This window comes from Equus przewalskii, chromosome 4 (assembly GCF_037783145.1).
Source record: "Equus przewalskii isolate Varuska chromosome 4, EquPr2, whole genome shotgun sequence".
Lineage (NCBI taxonomy): Eukaryota > Metazoa > Chordata > Mammalia > Perissodactyla > Equidae > Equus > Equus przewalskii.
The window spans coordinates 31354236-31375239 of record NC_091834.1 but is presented as its reverse complement, the minus strand read 5'-3'; the positions used below and the strand labels follow the sequence as shown (position 1 = coordinate 31375239).

At 35.7% G+C, this 21004-nt stretch overlaps 1 protein-coding gene across 9 annotated transcripts in view; it reads right to left on the bottom strand.

The window, feature by feature from the left end:
* DMTF1 (cyclin D binding myb like transcription factor 1) overlaps window positions 1-21004 on the bottom strand; it is a 45136-nt gene that overhangs the window by 21215 nt on the left and 2917 nt on the right. For 3 of the 9 annotated variants that reach the window (XM_070617330.1, XM_070617333.1, XM_070617332.1), the window contains 7 exons: window positions 16164-16286; window positions 13615-13737; window positions 12371-12487; window positions 10408-10530; window positions 5131-5225; window positions 1430-1544; window positions 426-502 (listed from right to left, as the gene is read on the bottom strand). In XM_070617330.1, the coding sequence (XP_070473431.1) occupies window positions 426-502; window positions 1430-1544; window positions 5131-5225; window positions 10408-10530; window positions 12371-12479 (519 nt within the window). In that variant the 5' untranslated portion in view covers window positions 12480-12487; window positions 13615-13737; window positions 16164-16286. Of the gene's footprint in view, window positions 1-425; window positions 503-1429; window positions 1545-5130; window positions 5226-10407; window positions 10531-12370; window positions 12488-13614; window positions 13738-16163; window positions 18028-21004 lie in introns of those variants that run through there. The other 6 variants (XM_070617328.1, XM_070617329.1, XM_070617331.1 and 3 more) reach the window with 3 other exon arrangements.

Here is a 21004-nt window from a genome sequence, read left to right as displayed (position 1 = left end):
GACTAAGATAACAGGATATAAGCCTGAATATGAAAATGAACTAAATTTTTTTTTTAAGGCAGGGACTAGTGTGATATCATAAATTCATTCAAAGAAGAAGATGCATATCTCAGGCTTTAGACAATATAAACTTAAACTCGTATTTATAAAAAGACAGAGCTTTAAGATTCTGAGAGGCTACCAAGATTCTGTCTAAACATCAGGATGTTAACTAAAACAATAAAACTACTTTAAACTGAGAATTCAAAATTTGTTTAAAAATATTCTAGTCACACACCTGAGGATTATTAAGCCAAATATTAGCCAGTCATCCATTACAAAAATTACTGAAAAGCTCCTAATAAGTATACACAATGCTGCTTTGAAAGTTTTGCGAAATTCTCAATGAAAAAATTAGTGAAACAAAAAAATATGCCGTAAGATACCTTCAGATAGCGTTCAATATTGTTCATCAAAATATCAATTTCTTCTTTGGACCACATCCCCTGCTTCCACTTATGTCCTTTAAAAGAAAATAAGTTATGTTGTTGAAAATGTTATTCCTTGACAGAAACAAAACACTAAAGATTTGCTTTGTGATTAAATAAATAATTTGTGGGAATAAAATGTAGCTAATTTAGTTTGTCATGCATCTGAAATCTGAAAGATCCCCAGGTAAAGTTGCTTTTGTAACCTCTGGTTTTTAAGGATACATTTCACCCTACTAAATAAAGAGAACGATAAGTAAAAGATTATAAAAATATTACTTCCTCTCAGTTACATCTCTTATCCTTTCGGCAGTATGGGACTACTAAAAAGACATAAAAATTATAAAAACCAAACCATGCCCAAAACTTTCTGAAAAACTTCTTCAATGAAAATAAATTTTATGGGCAAAAGAAAATGTACAAACGATTCTAGGACAAGGGACACATAATGCGTTGGATACCAAGTGAATAATATATTCTTAATGAGTATTTACTATACAGTAGTTGCAAACAATCAATTTACTTACTTTTGCTTCCTTTCCTTACTTCAGAGTGGCACATACACAACCCCCACTTTCTTGTAGCAGCCTCCTAGCAATCCTTATGAGCAAGGCAGCATTATAAACACAATGTTACTTTAAGCTTCTAAGCTGCTTATCAGACCAAAGTTAGATCTCTGAAAAGTCTTGACTTCCTACTCCCATAAGCAATAATCATAGTGTCTTTTAAATGCTACCAATGAGCATTTGTTTATAATCTGCTTCATATCAGAGAAATAAGGATGAATTATTGAAAAACAAATGTTGGTTTCATGGTCTCATTCAGAGTCCAATTTAATTCAATTAGAAAAGCTCAATTGCTGTAACTACTCAATCACAATTACAAAGGTCTACTCAGAATCCTGATGACTACAAGCTCTTTTGACCTCCATATTTGACACTACAATTCACAGTATATCTTACCTTTGTTAGTCAGAGAATCCTTATCTTCTTTAGTTGTAAACCATGCTTGGCTAACTGCTGAAACTTCCTCATTACCCAAGGGAGATATTTCATCTAGTTGCTCATTCTGTAGAATCTTGAAAATGTAAAAGTAAAAAAAAAGTAGCAGCTCGATTTAATACCCAACCTGATTCATCCTTCTTTGTAATGCTAAGTATTATAAAACTCTAATAATATGGAATTCATTTGTCTTAGATATACTAAAAATATATTCAATTTATAGAAAGACAAATATTTTCTTGCTGTTTTTATTTTGGCAGTATGTAAACAAAATTATCTGCATTAACAAAATACAACCTTCATTTAAGCTAGCAACTCTGTACTAGTGGCTTAAATTCTATAGAATATTGGCTAAGATTCCATTAAGTATTTAAATTAACATAGGATATCCAAAGTCATTTGTACATTTATATCTGTAAAATGAGCTCATATATACAATAAAATGGAAATACTAGGGTTGAGTGTTATGGTTGTTAATGTCCTCACAGGTAGTTTGCTGCCTAAATATACAGTTATCCGTAATGTAATCTCTTGCTAAATTTAAAGGACTAACACGACAAATCAAAGGACACTACTGCAAAATTATGGTGTGCTAATTGTTTACTGACAACTTTGTTTTAGCCAACTCTAGAGCTGATTCCTACCCTATTAATGCACCTTCTTTTCAAAGAACTATATGGTACTGTTTCTTTTTATGATTATTATTGCAGATAAAGCAATCTTTATTGAGAAACGTGTAGTTAAAAAATTACAGCTTTATTGAGATAGAATTCACACACCATAACATTCACCCTTTAGAGTACAAAATTCAGTGACTTTTCGTATATTTATGCAACTATCACCGGGTACATTTTCAATTACAGACATATCCAATCTAAGCAAATTCTACTGGAACAAAGCCACCTTTAAGAGACTTGGCCTTGGTAAAGAGAACTTAAGTGTGAGGAAGATTTGGCAACAGTGCTACTATACCAGGTATGAGCCTATCATAGGCAGACAAGGATAAGGGGATAGTCACATGCCTAGTAACCACTCAACCCAGTGCAGTCTCTGGACTGGATCAACTACTAAGCTATGCCACTGGCTAGAAGTAAGCCCTAACAAAGACTGGACTATTTCTTGAATAAGGAGAAACTGAATTTCTAATTTCAAGAGGAATTGAAACCAACCTCACTGGGAAAAAGAGAAGCTGTCAGTGAACAACTAAAGCACACTGAGAAGAAAAGCCATGCCTCTATTGCCACCTACTTTATTTTTATATCTGGTAGTAATAATATATTGTATTTATGAAAGTGTTTTTTAAATCCATAGGCGAAAAGCTAGAAATTACTGAACAAGTCTGAAATGTTTTATAACCCAATATTCATGTGTCATACATTTTAGATTTTTTTCCTTTATAGACCAAGAGGTCTTTTAATAAAGCTGAGAATTAACATAGACTAAACAGATGATGTCTAAGGCCTCTTGTATTCTGAAGATCGCAATTCTCTAAGATTTGACACAGGAGCTATTCGTCAAGGGTGATACAGAGAACTACCAAAAGACCTTAATACATACAATATCCACTTTTAAGTTGGTTAAAAGAATAAAATCACCATTTCCCAAAGTGAGTTTAAATATACAGTGAAGCCTACTCTATGAACCTTAGGAATAAACCTGTCACGCTGATTAATTGCTATCTTTGGGCAAACACTTACTACCTTATGCCACAAATTTTCCTGATGAAGAGTTACAATTATTACTTAAATCATATAACGTTAAACATGTAAAGAGCCATCAAATGAAGCAAATAATTATTAAATTTTACCAATAATATTCAACAATGTGAATTACAAATGAACTAAATGAGTATAGCAGGAGACTTAGGTACCTTAAAGGGTATCTATCTATACTTAGTATGTAGATATTAATGAGTTTTACAGTATATTAACCCATTTTTCACTACTTTTTGCATAAACCTTTTTAAACTACTCAGGCTTTATTTAGGATGCTGTTGCTTTTCAAATGAAGCCTTTATGAGTTGGTTGTAGGGTTTCATGTCCATAATATATACAGGCTTAGAAATCCAAGAATAAATATTTCACCCACTGACTATCTCTTGCAACCACAAAGTACTGTATATATTGGGAAAAACTTTAATTTCTAATTATTTTTCAAGCTAGTCAATTCACTGAAAAAGGACATAGTACATTAATTACTGAACTATATGAAACAGTTACACCTGGTTTGACACAAAAGGATACAGCAAAAAGCAGACTATTTCTGAACTTTTAACTATGCTTTCACTCACAAGCTAATATTAATCTTATTAAACAAATATTAGAAATTATTAAAGTTTTTCATTTACTAAAATGCTAACAACAAACCAAGAGGCTAATGTTCAATTATAGCTTGTTAACTCTTCGGAAATAAACCAAACAAAACAATTCTATAATTTGTCTAACTAACACTGCCACTGCTCAATCTTCTAATACCTAGGTTGTAAACCAAATCACACATACATATACACAGTTATTTTTACTGTGCTGAAAATGGAATGGAAGTGAGACTACATAGTCTTTGAATGTGAAATGAATTTGACGAGCCCCATTTTGAAGACAAGATGTGCTCTATTGCTTTAGAGGGCTTGGAAAAAATTCCCATCCAAATCACCCACTGAAATCCAAGGGCAGATTATGAGGGTTTCCAGCCTGTCTCAAAGCTGTTTGAAGCATGTCAGAGACTCACTTCTCTGGAAATCCTGTCATTCTGGAATCACTCTGAAGTTCCCTATTGCAAAAGACTCACAGTGCACCTACCTAGCATATCCTTAGTCCTTGATGTTACATATCAACTTGTAACTATGACAATTCTTAACTGAAAAAGGGTCACTGTGATGCTTCACAGAAGAAAAGTCATGGTACAATGTCTCTACTAATTACTTCCAAAATATTTTACTAAGTGAAGAGATAAAACAAAAGAACAATCTACTAAAAACAAAGGCACAACCAGCCAGAGAAAAATTTATATGTACCAAAGATTTTAGCTTTAGGCTATTTGAGAGAGCAAAGAATTCTGAATACTTTTGGCAGAAATAACTTAGAGGAGACAATTAAGCAAGTTCACATAAGAGAAGAACAGTAAGGCTGATTATTATCCAACCTCTTAACATATGGTAAAATGTATCTAGTCCTGCAGGCACCAAAAGGAACTACCAGGACTACAACTATTATAATTAAAATCTATTTGAAATGACTAGTTTCCATTTACATTAGAACAGAGAACACACGTAGCCTTTCTAAATGAGTCATTACAGATAACTGCTGGGTAAAATTTATCTTAAAAAGCTTTATATCCCAATCAATACCTTACAGAAGTAGTAAGATAAAATTTCAAGTTATTTAACAGCTCTAGTGAGATCATTCCATGTAGATAAAGAATGCACGCGCATCACCTGTTTCAAAAGATGTGAACCAGACTACAGGGAATGAATTTAAAATTCTATCTTTCCTTACAATTCTGAGACTCATATATGTGGGGACTGGAAACCCGAATGAAATAGTAAGTCTTACCCCAATTCTGTGGTTGCTACTTTGTCAGACACAATATATTCTCATCATTTTATTACCTAAGGTAAGTGTAAAGGATAATCCTCTTGCAGCCAGTAAAAAGACTTACTATACCTGGATCTGTGTCACAGTTCCCTCAGCAATCTCGTCATCTGCCACCTCTGTGGTTGCGGTCATGGTCACCTCAAAGCTCTGATCATTTTCTGAAACTTCAAGAAAAAGAACAGTTCAACTCCAGAATAATAATGGCAGGTTCTAATTATTAAAACAATATCTATGGAAAAAATACATGACGTCATTCCTTGCCAATACATCTATATATCTATATCTATATTTGCTTAATAAATATTCATTGTGCACCTAATACATACTAGGTATTGCTCTGGGTGATAGGAAGACAGCAGTGAGCAAAAGGAATGAAAGTCGTCCCTTCATAGGGCTTATTTTCTACTGGAGAAGACACAAAATGAACATGATAATACGCTAGATGGTGAAAAGTACTAAGGAGAAAAATAAACCAGGAAAGGGAATTTGTTGCAAGTGGGAGAGAGTGTTTGAAATTTTAGATAGGAAGCCAGGAAAAGTAACTAAGACTTGGAACAAAGTGATGAAGGGAGCTAGTCATGCAGGTATGTTGAGGAAGAGTACTTCATTCAGAAGGAAAGCAAAGTGCAAGGCTCTGAGATGGAGGCACACCTGCACTGTCCATAGGATAGTGTGGCCAGAGCAGACTGAACGAGAACAGTAAGATATTGGGTGGGGGCTTCTAAAGACTTTGGCTTTAACTCTTAGAAAGCAAGCCACTGAAAAAATTTTAGAGTAGAGGAGTGATATAATCTTTTATTTTAACAGGATCACTCTGGCTCCTATGGGGAAAATAGCCTGAAGGGCAATATGGAACGGCGTGAAATCAGTTAAGAAGCCAATTCAATAATCTGGATAAGAGAGGTGAGTGGCTTAGACTAGAGTAAAGGCAAGCAAGGGTGAGAAGTAGCTCAAATTGTGGATATATTTTGACGGTAGAGCCAATAGGATTTGCAGATAAACCGAACATGAAATAAACTGAAAGTCAAGTATGCTATTATAGTTTTTTTACCTGAGCTACTGGAAGAATGTACCCTGCCATTAATGAGATGGGGAAGACTGCAGAAGAAGCAAATTTGAGAATTTAGGGGCCAGCTCCATGGCCGAGTGGTTAGGTTCACAAGCTCTGCTGTGGTGGCCCAGGGTTTCACCGGTTCGAATCCTGGGCATGGACATGGCACCACTCATCAGGCCACACTGAGGCAGCATCCTGCATGCCACGACTAGAAGGACCCACAACTAAAAATACACAACTATGTACTGGGGGCCTTTGGGAGAAAAAGGAAAAATTAAAAAAAAAAGGACTAGGAAGTTTCAGGAGTTCAGTTTTAACATATTAATTTGAGATATCTACTAAACATCTAGAGTTAAGAGAAGACTGGAGTGGAATAAATCTGGGAGTCATCACCAGGGACAGAATTTAAAACCATAAATTCTAGGGAGTGAGTGAAAAACAGAAAACAGAGGCAATCTAAGCATTGAGCACTGGGGCACTCCACATTCAGAGGTGAGGAGACGTAGACAAGTTGGCATAAGAGACTGAGAAGGAATGGACAGAAAGGTAGAAGAAAACTAGAGGAATATGTTCCCTGGAAGCCAAATGACAAAATCTTTCAGAGAGAAGGGAGTGATAAATACTGTCAAAAACCGTGGACAGATCAAGTAAGACAAAGACTGAAAAAAAATCACCCTTGGATTCACCAGCAAGGCCTCTGGAGAGACCTGGGAAGAAGAGTTTGGTGAGGTGAGAGAGGTAAAAGCCTGACTGGAGAGGTTTAGGGAAGACTGTTAGAAGAAGAAAGAGAAGCAGTATAGGAAGTTCTTTCAGGGTATTCTGCTCTAAAGGGAAGGAGAGAAATTGGATGGAGCCAAAAGCAGGCCGACAGGACTTTTATTTAAAGAAGAAATTACAGTATGTTTGTAATGCTGCGAGGAATGATTCAGTAGAGAATCAGAATGATGATTCAGAAGAGAAAGGAAAGAATTGCTGCAATAATGTCTCTGAGTAGGCAAAAGGGATGGGATCTAGTAAATCCCATGGGATTTACTAGAAGGGACGTCTTTGGGTAGGAGAAAAGATAGAATATGTGGACATAGATACATGTGGGTGTGTATTTATGGTAGTGTAAACTTATAGAAATTATTTTCTGGCTACTTCAATTTTCTCAGTACAGTAGGAAGTAAGATTACCAGTTGAGGATAAAAAAGGTGGAGGAAGTGTTAGAGATTTCAGGATGTATGAAACAGTCATCTCGGAGCGAGAAAAAGACGACTAGAGAAGCATGGTGTGACTAGAAGGCAACATTAGGAGCCCACTTCAAGTTGATGATCGTGAACTGACAGTGAGACCAGTAAACTGGCTTGTGCTGTTTTTCTCTGATCCCCTTCAATTTGCTGTACTGGTGTAGACATAAATAGGCAGATAGATTTAACCTGGGTTGTGGTTTCACCAAGAACAATGAGGTGAGGGGAGGAAAAAAGGAGTTGAGGGTAAATGCAAGACACTGATTATCATGATTAACCATGAAACTGGGTAAGGAGGAAACAAAGCATACAAGTGGAGAAGGAACAATGAAAAAATGATAAGATCAACGGGTCCATTGGGGAAAAGGACTGCCGGAGTTAAAGAGTTTTAGAGCAAATCAGCTGAAAAGATAGGAAGTATTGGTAGGAAAACAAAGTCTGAAGTAGATCACAAATGGACTACAGTTAATAGGGAATAGCAACAGTGGCAATGAGAGTGATAAATGAGGCAGTGTGGAGAACAAAAGGAATAAGAGGCTAAGATATTGCAATAATAATTTAAATGAATAATCACCAAGATATATAACTACGAATAGGGAACAGAGTAAATGTGGTACATGACTGCAAAATCAAGTGGTCAGTAAGGAATCTAGACTGATTAACATCAGAGTTAAGAGGACTGTTAAGGCTCAGACAAATTTTACCAGTTTTATAAAGAAACTGGTAAACTTTGTAAAGAAAACCTGAATATTAAAATTAAAGTTACATCTTTAAAAACTAATATTCACCTCTACGAAGTCCAGCAAATAATGACTTGCCCATTCAAACAGTCCCAGATGATGGTGATGGATACAGGACTTCATGCATTTATGTGACTTTTTAAAATGCTTTTTAAAACTTTCCTAAGTTAACTTTATCAATATATGTTTTTTTTTTAATCCAGGGAACATGTAAATACTTCAAGCCTGCTTTTCATAAATTCAGTCTTATTATAAATATTAGGCTCCAGAATGCCCTCCATACACAATGATACTATGACCCAACATCAAGTAGCTTTCATGTGCTTTTATGTCAACACATCCAAATTATCTTAACCAGTTAAGTGAATGAGGGTGTGAGGGATTCAGGCTAACAACATAAAACACAACAAAATATTAAGTGTAGTTTGAAGCTATGATCATGATCAAGGCACTCTACTTTTAACCAAACGAACTAACCAGCTATAATTTATATCAAAATAATCACTCAAAAATTCTGGCTTAATAAAATACATAAGTCTTGTGGATGTACTGTACAGCATGGTGACTATAGTTAACAATACTGTACTGCAGATGGTTAAGAGTACATCTTAAAAGTTCTCATCACAAGAAAAAAAATTTAACTGTGTGTGGTGATGGAAGTTAACTAGATTTCTTGTGGTGATCATTTTGCAATACAGACATATACCAAATCATTATGTTGTACACCTGAAACTAATATTATGTTACATATCAATTATATCTGAATTAAAAAAAATCCAGCTTGAAAATGCCCACATAGGATTGCATCTATACAGATAGGCCAACCAAGTTTTAAAATTGAATCACAACATAACGATAGTGAAATTAGGAAAGAGTTTTAAAAATCATATGAATCATCATTAGGAGGAAAGATCATTTAATTAGAAATACGTTACGTTTGTATACGCCACAAATGGAAGCAATATTAGCAATACTAACATTAACAATGTCTTTCAATCAAGTCTCATAGTAAACTGATATAAAATTTTTTTTTTCAATTTAATAAGCAATTAACTCTAAATAAGAGTACGTATCTAACTTGGTGAAGACATGATTTTCCACGATAAAAATCTAGTCTTAGTTTTTTTCCACTGGATGAAGATGCGATTTTGGTTGATGGTGAGTGCAAAATAAAAGTTCTCCGATACAGCAAGACTCTCATTTGCGCAGGGTGCCACCAACAGCCTTGTGCCCCAACCACATTGCCATGGACTAAGACACCTAATCCACCTTTGTGTGGCCACCACAGTTCAATAAGATTCCATATTCTATTTATTTACTTATTTAATTTTTTTGAGGAAGATTAGCCCTGAGCTAACATCTGCTGCCAATCCTCCTCTTTTTGCTGAGGAAGACTAGCCCTGAGCTAACATCCGTGCCCATCTTCCACTACTTTATATGTGGGACGCTTACCACAGCATGGCTTGCCAGGTGGTGCCATGTCCTCACCTGGGATCCGAACTGGTGAACCCTGGGCCGCCGAAGCGGTACATGTGCACTTAAGCGCTGCACCATCAGGCTGGCCCAGATTCCATTTTCTTTGCTAACATTACAGTCAGTGTGTTGTAGTCTTGCCAACAGTATTCCACCTAAAATACTATACCGCTTTAGAATCCAGGCTACTCTAAATGATGTTGGAATATAAAGCATGTTAAGAGCTTTTTTTTTTTTTAGTGAGATAAACTAATCAGGCTTCTATGTAACATCCATTTAGCTATATACCATATGAAGACGGAGTAGAGCATCAGGGTTAAGAGTATGAACTACAAGAACCAGAATGCCTCGGTATAACCTTAGACAAGTTACACCTCTCTGTGCCCTAAGTTCCCTCATTTGTAAAATAGGGATGATGATAATACCTACTCTAGAGCATGCTTTCTCAATGATTCTTGGAGGGAAGGTTAAAAAAATCTTAGTCTTTTTATTAACAAAGCAAGGATATACATACAGTATATGTTAAAAAACCACACAGTATATCTGTGTTATTAAAATTTCATGGGGGAGAGCATTATAAGGAAAAATATGCCTAAAAAGGCTCCTTGGGGGGGTCAATAATAAAAAAAGGTTGAGAAGATTAAATTAGATAATATATATATAAACCATTTAGAGCTATACCAGGCACATAAATAAGTACTCATTAAGTGTTAGTTAAAAACAGGTTTTTTGACTAAATGAGGAGAAAAATAACGGATCTAAGTCTATCTTGAAATGCCAATTCACTCTCTCGCAGGCTGAAGTTTGATTTCGAAAGGGAACTCTATATGCTTAATACATAGTGACTTACGTGGAAGTGCAACAACTGATATGCAAGGAGTAGAATCATCAATACTCTGATCATCCTCAGAAGACAGACAAAGCCTTTTATGCGGAGGTTCAGTACTATCTTCTGAGTCTATTTCATCAGCTTCTAATGAAACAACACAAAACAAAACAAAAACAAACAAAAGAATCTCAAAATCTTCAAACTAATGAGGAAAAAACAAAATCGTCAACAAGTAACGACTGTGAAAGAATTTTCTTACTGATTTGTTCAGTTAGCTAAACCCAGCTGTGCAAGTAGGACTCAAAAGGACATTGCCTTCTCTCTTCCTTGTGCAGTACCTCACCTCCTATTCTGATGACAAGGAACTATGAACAAAGGTGATGCGTTTTAAACAACACACTTTTGTCCTGTCAACCACCTAGCTTTTCAATATTTCACATGTAAAGACAAGGACTGGTTATTTAATTCACTCACAAATATTTACTGAATGCCTACTATGTGCTAAGTGCTGGGAACAGGACAACAATAACAGACATTCTGCCAAGGAGCTCACTGTGTAGTGGAAGAGATGACTAAACCAACAATTTCAAAATAGTGTAATAAAAGCTATGGGTAGAATGAAGAGGCTGTTACAGGACCAGAGAAGAGAGCCATTTAATTTAGACTGCAGGTGAAGGAAGGTTTCCTAGAGAAGGTGTTTTGAATTTGAAAGAGAAACAGAAGCCAGGGGAAAATGACTACTACTGGCAGTAGGAGAAATATGTGCAGTGACACTGAGGTATGAACAGCTTAAGGTATGTTAGGAAAATAAAAATAGTTGTGAACTGCTGGAACACATACATATGAGATGTGGCAGGAAGTGAGGCTAGAAGGAAAGCTGAGATGCTAAGAGGCCATGTGCCAAATTAAAGAACCTGAATTATATTCTAAAAACCACAGTAAGCTTTAAAAAAACCTTTTTACACTACTGAGTATCACGACTGATATTACTGGCAGTTTGAAAGATGAATTAGAGGTGGGAGACTGGTTAAAAGGCTATTAGAGCTACCCAGGTGAGAAATGAGAATCTGAACTAAGAAAGGGGGACTTGAGACAGAGAAGGAATGGATTCAAGAAACATCACACTATCAATAAGTTTTCATGATGGAATGAATGTGGAAGATCAGAGAAAGATTCATTCCTATCCACATTTATGACTGGGACACCAAGTAATGAAACTGACTGAAAAAGGAAAAAAGAGAACTAGGTTTGGCAATTTTGTGAAATAATTCAGTTTGGGACATGTGAAATTTAAGGTGCCTATGAGAAACACAGAGAATTCAGAATAAAGACAGAAGTTTAAATCATTTTAATAGGTAGGTAGTAGTTAAAACCACAAGTTTGAATGAAATAACCCAGGGATTAAGTACTAAGTGAAAACAGAAGACAGAACCTAGGATGAGCAAAGATGAATTTGAAAGTAAAATAAATAATACAAACAAGGAATAGGTAGAGAAGAAACAACAAAATCACAAGCCTCAAGGCTGTTGATTCTTAATTCATTAGATGATCACATTAAGTCTTATTCAAATAATCATGCAAAATTCTCTAACATAGGTTCTACCACAAAAACGTTCATTTATTCACATTGGCAGGACTACTACTACATTTTCTAATGTACTACATATACTGCTGGCACCAAATGGTATCAAAGAGGAAGAGTATTATAGTTAATCCATCATCATCTTCGCAGGTTCAACATATTCTACGTATAAAATAACTGCGAGATTCATAAAGGTTGAAATTTATGGTAAATTTAAAAATACACAAAAGTATATACGTTAAAAAATAAATAAAAGTATAAATTAATATCAATTCATTACACAAAGAGATAAGTTCCTTTTCTACTGTTCTAAACTGTCTGTCTGGATAATAGGGATCAAAGGTGACATGAAACCCACAAATCCAAAAAGATGCACAATTACTTGTCAGCAAGTTCTCCTACCATTCTGAGGGCAATGAAGAATGAGGTTCCCGTCTGTGTCCCGAGTCAAAGTCACAGAGTTCACAGTTTCTACTGTTACTGTGTCAGAATCCTCTTCAACTGTGCTCATACTCAAATCTGTACAAGAACAGATTTCAGATTAAGATTTAAAAATTATTTCCAAATATAAACATAAAGTAGCCCCCAACTTCTCCTACTTTCCTCCCCCAAAACCCCTACAATTTCTATCTGCCTACAGTGTGCTTTATGTAAAATTGCAATGGACAGGTCAGATTTCAAAAGTTTATACCCATTATTTAGAATCGGATGTAAAAATCTGCAAGAATCTGACTGCTATGACTAAAAACTACAGCACTTACTTTTTAAAAAGTTTTTACCACATCCAATGAAAGAGAACCTGTTCTAAGTTGTCTGTCATATCAGCGAAACTCTCACTACAATTTGTTTTTCATTGGCAGCTTTGTGATGTGTTCAATTTAGGATTTTTTAGCAGAAGATTCATCAAAACTTTTAAGAATTACTTCTCCAAAAATACTTTTTACAAGTATTGAGGCTCTACTATTACCTGAAAAATAGCTCTATTATTTTCTGAAAAACACCTTCTTCCTGTTTTTTCACAACATGAAACAAGTGCATATACCCATCATTTGCCAAATTGCTTTTCTAATAGATATGGAGCTAGGGCTTCTTTTGAAATAGAGAACTATTTTTGTTTAAAGTGCCTTTACCTGCTATTTTACACATATATTAGTCTCCTCTTGTTCAGACTGAATGAGCAGAGTCTTAGAATACAATATCTTATGTTGACAGGGAGAAATGTGTTGAATTATAATCACTGGCCTGGTTGAAGTCTTCAAGCTTACCTTATAAAGTTCAATGAAGTTCTTGCCTCAATACTCAATTTTGGTCTTGCCCATACTACTTTTTAGCAACTAAACAATACAGAAGACATAAGCCTTGATGTGTACTAAATTAATCACTCAGTAGTCTGCTCATATATTTACCATTTACACAAATGCATTTTCCTTTTGCAGAAAAACTTAAGATCTATTAAGATTTACATGGTGAAGATCCAGTGATTCATTAAAGTTTCACTATGCAAATTACTGTTCTAAAAGGACACAACTCACTTTACAATGGTAAAGATATCACTTCCAAATTAAAGATAAATGGAAAGCATGATCTAGTTACAGCTAAAATTTGTCAATCATGAGGTGAGGTCTTTGGAACAAAGGCAGGCTTACCTAGAAGACAGATGGATCAGCTACAGCCCTTCCCACAGAATCAAGTCGCCTTCCCTTAGCTACCAGCATCACTTTCATGTTATCCAGATTGTTTTTCTCCCATGTTCCTACCCCTGCAACACTCTGAAAAAAATTATAGCATTACACAATAAGGCTTAATAAAAACAAAAACTCGTGTGCTAGCAGTATGCTGATGTCACTCTAGCCTCAAGGTTCTGTGATGTCTCAATTAGAAGAGGAATGACAAAACCAGAATTCTTTAAGTATACCTTTTGGAAATAAGCATCTAAAAGCATTAGTCAATGAAGGGTAGAAATGACAAGATCCTCTACCTACTTAGCTTATATGCAGTTTCTCACCCCAAGATGTCCCTCATCAGGCAAACGTTCTTGGAAAAAATAGTTTGAACTATGTTAGTGGTTCTATGATCTGTAGACCTCGTACACATAACAGGATCCAGGGTGTACATCAACTAATGAAGTACCATAAATATTACCAGTAACTACCAGTAAACATATTTTTTCTTTATAATAATTAACATCTCTCTTTATATATATATTTCATCTTACAGCATTAAAAATTATATAATATCTGTGAACAACCCTGCCTGGGAACATGTTGAAAAAAAATCCTAAACAATCAGGCCAGAAAAGGTAAATTACAAGCAAGCTTTTGTGCAATGTGAAACTTACAAAACCTGAAATGGCTGATTTTTAAAGGTTTCTTTCAATAGGCTTCTCATCTTCATCCCAAAAGGTCAACCAAAACTTAAAACGTACAGTAGGATTTGAGGTTCAAGGGGATGTTTCAGCAAAAACTAAGGATTAAAATTCCCATTTTTGCAGTATTCTAATTAGAACTCCTCTCCAGGGTGGTTTTGAGAATTGCTATACATAAATAAGTTTGCAGTAAAAAAGGTACAGATCCTGCACCTCTAATCTTCTATTAGATTTCATGTTGTTCTCATTTCTGAATCCATTAAATTTTTAAAAAGCTGGTTTGTAAGTAATATCTACTGACTGCAGAAGAAAGAGAAATGAAACGTTTAAAAAAAAGTTAAAATCATTGATAAACTTACACAAATCAGGGTTCACTCTCTTTGGGGGGGTGTGTGTGTACATGTGTGAGACTACAGTGCATAAGCAATTTTTTTTTTTTTTGAGGAAGATTAGCCCTGAGCTAACTACAGCCAATCCTCCTCTTTTTGCTGAGGAAGACTGGCCCTGAGTTAATGTCCATGCCCATCTTCCTCTACTTTATACGTGGGACGCCTACCATAGCATGGCTTTTGCCAAGAGGTGCCATGTCCGCACCTGGGATCCAAATCGGCGAACCCTGGGCTGCCGAGAAGCAGAATGTGTGAACTTAACTGCTGCGCCACTGGGCCGGCCCCCATAAGCAATTTTATATCCTGCTTTTCAGAGTTCATTTATATTGAAAAGTGTGAAGAAAACCAAGTTAGGTATTTATCTGAAGTTTTCTGTATCATTTAAAACTTACACTACATAAAAAACATGACATCATTTAACAACCCGTCACTGGATATTTATGCTGTTCCCAATTTTTCATTTCCTTAAAACATACTGAAACATTTATAGACTCTATTTCCTTAAACAATATTCGTGAAAATTACTAGATCAAATATGACAAAATGAACTGTTAAGTCACCCTGTACTTTTTCCAGAAAGGTTGTATAAATTTATATCCCAACCATTGAGGTGTAAACTCTACTCCTGGTAACCTTGCCAGTATTTTTATTTAAAAAGGAACCACAAAGTAAAAAACAGCCAACTGCTCATTTGATAAGTGCAAAATGGTACTGGTTTAGCATTTTAATGAATGTCATCTCAGGACTCAATCTAAAACGTTGGGAAAAAGAAAAAATAAAGGCGGATTTGAAAAGATATGGTAAGATACGGTAAGGTACAAGGAAAAAGGAGTCTGAAATAGCTAGATGAAAGAATTTCATTCTTGAAACCTGTATTGGTTAGAGGTGATCCCACGCAGTGCACTAGCTTTAAATCAGGAATCTGGTTCATGTTTTAAAGTTCGGTAACTCGTTACAGATTACTAAGTGGTTCTACACTGCTTTGCAAATCAACAAGCACATGTGTTCAATCAACAAACATACACCACAGACCTACTATGTGCCAGGCACTCTCTAGGCCCTAAGGATACAGTGGTCACTTTTTTTACCCTGAGAGATATGCTCTCCACTCACTCTCCTGGGGTTTCTCCCACACCCATAGTTAAAGCTACATGGCAGCATACTTATCAGTATTTAAGAAACTCACCTGGCTTTATTTTTACTTTTAATAGGTAACATATTTACATGGTTCAAAATTCAAAAGGTAAAGGTGGTTAGTATACAGTGAAGCCTACTTCCCACTCCAATTCCCCAGTCACCCAGTCTTCCTCCCTGGAGAAACAGTATCAATTTTTCATGCCTCCTTCCAGTTATTTTATGCACATATAAGTCAATATATCCCTTCCTGCCACATACAGTCTTTTTACAGAAATAGTATTATATGACAAACACTGAACTTTACCTTAATGGCTACTTTACATTGCCTCAACAGCACCATGAAGAGACACCACTGCAAATATGTGCCTGCAAACCAGCCAACTGATTAATAACAGCAAAGTCCCTAAGATATAGGACCTGATTTCACCTGTTGGAAGAAAAAAAAGCAGCCAGCACTGCAGAGGCTTTCAAGCAAGAGGGAGAGCGGCTGAATTTAAGGTTGGAGATAAAGACAGGGGCAGATCTCATGAGGCCTTACAAATCCTTGGAGGGTTTTAAGTTATGGGAATATAATTTACATTTTTAAAAGATTACTTAGACTGCACTATGGAGAACGGATAAGGCAGTAAGTTATGAAGACAAGCTGTTGTCCAAGAGATGACTGTCATTTGGAATGGGCGGCAGAACTAAAAGAAAGGAAGCTGGACAAGTGGATATACTTTGGAGGAATGTTGACAGATTTGCTGAATCAAGAGATGATGGAGATTAAGAGAAAGGCAGCTATCTTAAGAAAATTCCTACACTTTCGTCTTGAACAGCTGATTGAGTTGTGAGGAACTAAAATGTATATTAAATATTATTACTATTAATATCAATAATTAATAATAAGGCACGCAGGGGCCGGCCTGGTGGCACAGTGGTTAAGTTCGCATGTTCCACTTCTCAGCGGCCCACGGTTCACCGGTTTGGATCCCGGGTGCGGACATGGCACCGCTTGGCACGCCATGCTGTGGTAGGCATCCCACGTATAAAGAGTAGAGGAAGATGGTCACAGATGTTAGCTCAGGGCCAGCCTTCCTCAGCAAAAAAAGGAGGACTGGCAGTAGTTAGCTCAAGGCTAATCTTCCTTAAAAAAAAAATAAATAAATAAGGCATGCAAATGAAGATGTCAAGTTGACAGCTGGAATTCAACAGGCAAGGATTAGACCTATAAAACTGAGTTAATAGCATGCAAATTGTGTTTAAGATCATCTAGAGAGGTTAGAGAAGACAGCCTAGATTCCAGTTTTGGAACACTCCGTACTGGTTGGAAGTCAAGCAATACATAGACAAGCAAAGGAGATTGAGAAGAACAGCTAATGATGGAGGAGGAAAACTAAGAGGTGTGAACTAACAGACACATGAGTGTTTTTTAAGTAGTCAAGAGTGTTCAATACTGCTGAGAGGACAAGCTGATGGAGAAGTGACTATCTGATGTGGCAACATGGAGAACATTGGTGACCTTAACGAAAGTAGTTTCAGGGGAGTAGAGGGGGCAGAAGCCCCACTGGAACAGAGAACTGGAAGTAAGGAAGACAATAAATACAAACAACAGGTCTTTTACGAGGTTTAGCTTTCAAGGCAGAGTGAGAGGATACCAGCTAGCCACAGCAGGGTCAGGACAGCTGCTATTCAGAAGAGCACATCTGTACAGTCATGCATCACTTGACAGGGGTATGTCCTGAGAAATGCATTGTTAGGTATTCTGTCTGTGCAAACACCATAGAGTGTACTTATACAAACACACATAGGCTCTATGGTTCTAATTTTATGGGACTACCATTGTATACATGGTCCATCCTTGGAATGAAATGTTATGTGGTACATGACTGTATTCTCATATGACTATTAGAGTGACTGAGAAAGCGGTGAATAAATCAACTTTTGATAGTAAGGTACAAAGTTTAGTATTTTACTGTCTTGTATTCTAATTCATTATACAAGAAACTGTGCTTAACTTTTGGATGCATTCCCCATTTGGTTTATCAGGGAAATATATCAGATCATCTCCAATTCTACTATCAAGTATTTGGTCCTCTTTGGGGCAAATAAATACACACCATTGGTCCATTTAGATCTTTCCTTGTTTCTCTGTGATATTTATACCATACGTACTGTTTTCACATTAACTAGAAATGAGAAGACAAGGGAGGAAAAAAATAAATTCTAATAGTGAACTTTAACTGGTAAAATGGCATTTTTGCATGTTCCCATCATTTGGTAAAGTTAACAATACCCTAATAAAATTAAGAAGCCTGAATGTGGTACAAAACACTCATAATGGAGTACTTATATTTAAATGGGAAATATATTTGTTTTCATTTATAGATCCCAATGAACAAGATGACCCTATTTAACGTAGAACAAAAACAACTCTTGGATCTGTTACTTAACACAGTTTTTAATTAAAGAAATGAGTCCTTTATCCTACTCCATTCCAATACTGATGTTAAATTTTTATGCAATGGATTATTTTAGACTGCCATTTCCATCAACTGAGTCTACATAATTGTTCTGATTGATAGGACAGTGAATGATGGGAAGAGACTACATGGTATGAAAACATTCAGTATTATAATATACTTTTATAAGGGGAAATCAAGCAAGCTACAGAACACATAGCACCAGAATTTTACTGGATTAAAGATTGAGAAACACTAGCTGAGAGGCAAAGTTTCTAGCATAACTCAACTAATACACAGTAAAGACAGATTTAGTTTTCATGTCTTTTTCCTGACCCCCATGAAATCAGAAAATCATTCATATTCCTCTGTAACTTTTGTAATCTTTCCAGTCTTTTATCCATGTATCAACACATCTTCTTGTGTTTACAACATTGAGATCATACTGTTACATCTTTTATAATACTTTTTTTTGCACTTTATTAGCATTTTCTAATATTGCTACTTATTTTTCTATGGCATTTTTACTGGGTAGATAGAGTCTAAATTTATCTAACCATTAACCTATTACTAAACATTTTTGTTTTTGAGATCTTGTCATTATAAAGACGATACCTATCACTGCATATAATTAGTGCCTTAGGAAATGCTTCTAAGTGCATTTGCTTAATAATGTACACTAAAGAATTTGAAAAAAAAATAATTTGAAAGATGCGTTTTAAGAGATTTTTAATTTGAAAGAAACTCTTTGCTAAATAGAAAGTAGAAGAGAATTTCTACATCCTGAACACAGGTATACAGAGGCATGTCAGAAAACAGACAAAGCCACAGAATAACATCTTGGACACTGATTTTATTCAAGATAGGAATAAGAACACTTCGCACTTGAGATTGAATGCTTTGGACTATGGTCCCAAGCCCCTGGGGATCTGCTCTTCCCTATACTCTGAAGAAGTTTGAGGAGTGCAGCTATAAATGAACATAAAGCATATTGAATTAAGGTACCTAATTAATGTTCCTTCCAGCTTGGTTTCAAGGTGGTAAAACATGAATATACTGCACCATAAAAGATCAATAAAGATGTTTATTATAATAGGTTTTAATTGCTTAAGATGTTGATTTCAACTATGAACTACTGAAAACAATGTCATTATTAGAGTCAAAGGAATTACTTGGTAGTATGTATCACTTCTAGGCGTAGCAGTTCATACCTGGTTTGGCAATAAATTCATATTGCTCATTAAAAAGCAAAAATATTATTTTTCACCAAGTGCATAATTTAAAAGCTTATAATGTATATTTGGCTATATTTTAAGATTTTATCTATTCAAAATTGAGCACTTAATGCAAGGTACCACCTGAAGCTCTTTAAAGGGAATACATCAAATTATCACTATAGTCCTCTGATTTACACTGAACTTGATTTTAAAGAGTACTTCCTCAACAGATACTAAAATACACATGAGCAGTAAATAAACCTAATGAGCCTGTCTTTTGCTACGTAACACCTGATGGTAAGTAAAGATTAGTTTTGACAACCTGGTCCTTGGATGAATGGTCTGACAACAGTATACATAACCAAAATGACAGCTTAAAAAGGGAAAATGTGTAAAAAACAAAACAAAAAACCAAAAAAACTCAAACAAATAAAAAAACCCAATCATTCATAAAGGGTTCTCCAGTGCGCTTTTCCCTAACTACTACTTTCTGGTATTCAGTCATGAAATGGGACATCTTTCCATAAACTTGAAAAAGCAGATATGATAAACACATTCCTTCTTTTATTTAAATTTATTGTTTACCTTTACGGAATGAAAGCAAAAAGAAAATGCAAATAGGTTTCTATTACAAGAATTCTCTTCACAAAAGGAAAGAGAAAACATGAAAAAAGGGGGAAAATCCTATGAAAGCAAACAAATGTCAATCATTTGATAACTGTATTTTAGATTTAACACACAGCGGTAGGTTCACCACTTTCTCAAGTCATTTCATATTTCAGAAAAAGCTTTGGAGCTGAAATTGCAAAGCTTTTAGAAGTGTATCAATTCCTAGGAAATCCTTTTTTATTTTTTTTGAGGAAGATTAGCCCTGAGGTAACATCTGCCGCCAATCCTCCTCTTTTTGCTGAGGAAGGCTGGCCCTGAACTAACATCCGTGCCCATCTTCCTCCACTTTATATGCGCCTGCCACAGCATGGCTTGCCAAGTGGTGGCCATGTCTGCACCTAGGATCCGAACCAGCGAACCCCTGGCTGCTAAAGTGGAACGTTTGAACTTAATGAACCTAACGCTGTGCCACTAGGCCGGCCTCAGGAAATCCTTTCATATGGGGAAAAAAGTGCTAAAAATGATGGCAGTCACAGAAAATTAACTATTAAAAAGAAAAATTCTGTTTTGAGAAGGCAAGTTAATGTCTCAGTGTTAAATAGCCAGCCTCTATATGTGATATTTAAAAAGCGGAACTCTTCCTAAACTTTATTGCTAAAGTTTTGATGTCTTTGCAACAGATACACGGTTAATGTAAACGATCTAGGACCTCAATAGTTTCAAAAACACTTCCCAACCTCCTCAATATTTTAACATCTATGTGCCAGGCTGTAAATCCCTAGGGACACTTGTTTTACATTATCTTTTTCATCCTTACAAGTGTTAACTTAAGCCAATGTACTTACTTAACGGAGCATGACAAGAACAACTCTTTAATA